Source organism: Quercus suber, unplaced genomic scaffold, assembly GCF_002906115.3.
Source record: "Quercus suber isolate HL8 unplaced genomic scaffold, Cork oak 2.0 scaffold_56, whole genome shotgun sequence".
Taxonomy (NCBI): domain Eukaryota; kingdom Viridiplantae; phylum Streptophyta; class Magnoliopsida; order Fagales; family Fagaceae; genus Quercus; species Quercus suber.
In genome coordinates this window covers 406,094-409,350 of record NW_027069521.1, presented here as the reverse complement: position 1 = coordinate 409,350, position 3,257 = coordinate 406,094, and the positions used below count along the sequence as shown (strand labels likewise).

At 41.2% G+C, this 3,257-nt stretch overlaps 1 protein-coding gene across 1 annotated transcript; it reads right to left on the bottom strand.

The window, feature by feature from the left end:
- Positions 1–1,141: 1,141 nt before the first annotated feature.
- LOC112032367 (uncharacterized) lies at positions 1,142–2,248 on the bottom strand. The gene is made up of 2 exons (XM_024065136.1): positions 2,057–2,248; positions 1,142–1,612 (listed from the first exon to the last, which is right to left on the bottom strand). Exons 1-2 carry the CDS (start codon positions 2,246–2,248, stop codon positions 1,142–1,144), a joined length of 663 nt encoding a protein of 220 aa, XP_023920904.1.
- Positions 2,249–3,257: the final 1,009 nt, after the last annotated feature.

Sequence of the window (3,257 nt, the reverse complement as noted above, 5' to 3'; positions counted from 1 at the left end):
CTTCCTCCTCAGGCCTGGACATAATGGGTGGCTGAGAAAGATATTCCTTCAACTATTGAAAGGCAAAGGCACATTCTTCAGTCTATTCAAATCCCTTCCACTTGTGCAATAATTAGAAAAAAGGCCTACACCTGTCTGTTGATCAAAAGATGAATCGATTCAGAGCAGCAGTCATTCCTATTAACTTCTGGACCTCCTTAGGGTTCAAAGGATGCTATAGATTTTTAATTGCTTTAATTTGATCAAGTTTGACTTGAATTCCACGATGAGTAACCATATAACCAAGGAATTTGCCCGACCTAATTCCAAAAGAACACTTAGAAGCATTAAGGCATAATTTATGCTTTCTCAGTATTTCAAAAATATTTCTAAGGTCATTCACATGCTCGGACTCTACTTTGCTCTTTACCACCATATCATCTATGTAGACTTCAATATTTTTGCCAAGTTGAGGCTCAAACATCCTAGTCATCATCTTCTGATAGGTAAATCTTGCATTCTTCAATCCAAAGGGCATCACTTTGTAGTGGTAATTTTCAGTGGGTGTAACAAAAGCAGTATTCTCTTGATCATCCAAAGCCAATGGTATCTGATAATACCCTTTAAAGACATCTAAAAAACTCATTCGAGGATGGCCCACAGTTGCATCCACCAATTGGTCTATCCAAGGCATTAGGAAGAAGTCTTTTGGGCAAGTTTTGTTTAAATTAGTGAAATCTACACACACTCGCCACTTCCCATTCTTATTTTTTACCACCACTATATTAGCCAACCATTCAGAGTAAAACACCTCTTTTATTGCCCCAGACTGCTTAAGTTTGATTACTTCTTCCTTGACAGTATCAAAATTTTCTTTAGAAGAACGCCGAGATGGTTACTTCTTAGAGGTGACAGATGGATTAACATTTAAGTGATGGCAAATAAAATTTGGATCCACCCTAAGAGCTTCATAGTTATTCCATGCAAACACATCAACATTCTTCCTGAGAAAAACAATCAGATCCTCCCTCTCCTAAGGAGGTAACTGTACCCCCACTTGAAAAAATTTCTCCTCATCATCATCTATAACAACTTTTTCTAACTCTTCATACTTTGCCCCTTCTACTACCACATTTGTGGATAATATTGCTCTCCTTAATTGCTATAAATCCTTTTCTGTAGAGGCCGATGACTCTCCTCCAGTCTGATGCCTAATCGTAGCCACTAAGCATTGTTTGGTCATAGATTGACTTCCAACCAGCTCCTTAACCTGATCCTCTAACGGATACTTTACCTTCAAATGCAAGGTGGAAGAAATAGTCCTCATGGAATGAAGCCAAGGCCTTGCCATAATAGCAGTGTAAGGGGAATAGGCATCTACCACAATGAAATCCACCTCCACAACTTCTAACCCTGCCTGAACAGGTAATCTAATTTGATTCTTCGAGATAAGTGTTTTCCCATCAAATCCTGCGAAAGGAGAATCATAATAGGCCAGGTCTTCAAGTTTCAACTTGAGCTCCTTATACAGATTAGGGTACATAATCTCTGCACCACTGCCCTGATCTACCAACACTCTCTTCACATCATACCCACCTATCCTGAGAGTAACCACTAGGGCAGCATCATGTGGCTGCAAGGTTCCAACCTTATCTTCATCAGAAAAACTCAAAGCTGGTTAGACCTCCATTCTACTCCTCTTGGGATTAGGATTCAAGTCTTCTACAATTGGCCAAGCTAAAGAAATCACCCTAGATGGATGGGAACTAGTCCTTCCTAGAGTAGCAAGAATAACACTAATTGTCCCCAAAGGCGGTGTTGAAAGAGCATCTCTCTAATGCCCCGTCCCTACCTAGCTCCCCTGTCCATTAGGCTGATATAAGAATTGTTTTAACTTCCCAATCTTGACCAACTGCTCTAAATGATCACACAAAGTCCTACACTCTTCTGTAGTATGTCCTTGGTCCTTGTGGTATTGACAATGAAGGCTTTGGTTGCGCTTCATAGGGTTCCCACCCATCTTATTTGACCACTTAAAGTATGGTTCATTCTTTATCTTCTCCAAAAGTCAGTGCACAGGTTCTCGGAACACAGTGTTAACCACTTGAGCAATAGTAGATCCAGTGTGCCCAACAAAGTCTCTTCTAGGCCTACTATTGTTATACCTATCCGACCTGAAATATCTCCAATCTTGGGGGACTACTTTGGCCTTCCCCTTTCCTTGTTGTTGGTCCTCCTCGAGCCGTTTATACTCATCAATACGATCCATGAGCTAGCGTACACACCTAATAGGCTTCCTTGTTAAATACTTTCTCAAATTGTGCTTAGTAGACAGGCCAACCTTGAAAGTCCTTACAGCCACATTATCAAAATTCACATCTATCTCAATAAATATTTCCCAGTACTTGTTAGAATACATTTTTAAAGTTCCCTCTCACATGGTCATAGAAAACAGGGAGCCCAAGGGCCGAGGAACTCTACTACAAGTAACAAAGCAAGCCCTAAACACTCTAGTAAGCTCCTTAAAAGAGTCAATTGAACCTTCCCTCAGACCACCAGACTATCAAACCATCTCATCAACACTGGCCCTAGGCTGGATAGGAACACCTTGCACATCAAGGCTTCATTCTTTGAGTGAACAACCATCCTTTGGTTGAAGTGACTAACATGCTCCACAGGGTTTGTTCTACCATTGTACATGGTAAATGTTGGCTGAGTAAATTGCCAAGGAAGTTTTCCTCCTTCTATCCTCTATGTAAAAGATGACTTAGAAATTTGTGCAAAGCCCTGCTTATAGCATCATTACCCAAGCCCCTGTGAGATGGACTTTTGCTTCTTCGCCTATAGTGATGGTCCTCATCACATGAAAAAGACTCACTAGAAGGGGTCTTTGATCTGGACCTATAACTACCATTCTTATCGTCGTCAAAAGACTGCAAATAGTCTATCTCTAACTGCATGTTCCTAGTATTTTTTCCATCGGACGCATGACTCCCACTTCTTGACTGACTCCTACTCGTATGGGTGGCATGTTCGCTAACTACACAATCTCTCCTTCGTTCAATGTTGAGAAATTGGTCTTGACGTTGAGATCCCACAGATTCCTCACGGTTTGGCCCAGAACCTACCATGGTTGGAAGATGAACTCAAGAATATTCAAGCTCCCCATAGACGGCGCCAATTGTAAGGACCCAGTTTGAGTTCTAAGCCCAAAAACGAAATGGACTAAGGCCTAAAGAGCCCAATACAATGAAATTGGGAGAGTGGGCTAGAAACTA

Bases quoted from the DNA above. Each gene is read 5' to 3' on its own strand.
- LOC112032367 (XM_024065136.1), bottom strand. From the start codon at position 2,248: ATGGATCGTATTGATGAGTATAAACGGCTCGAGGAGGACCAACAACAA. The intron at 1,613-2,056 runs GTGCACTGACTT...GGAACCTTGCAG, and splicing joins ACACTGTGTTCCGAGAACCT to CCACATGATGCTGCCCTAGT.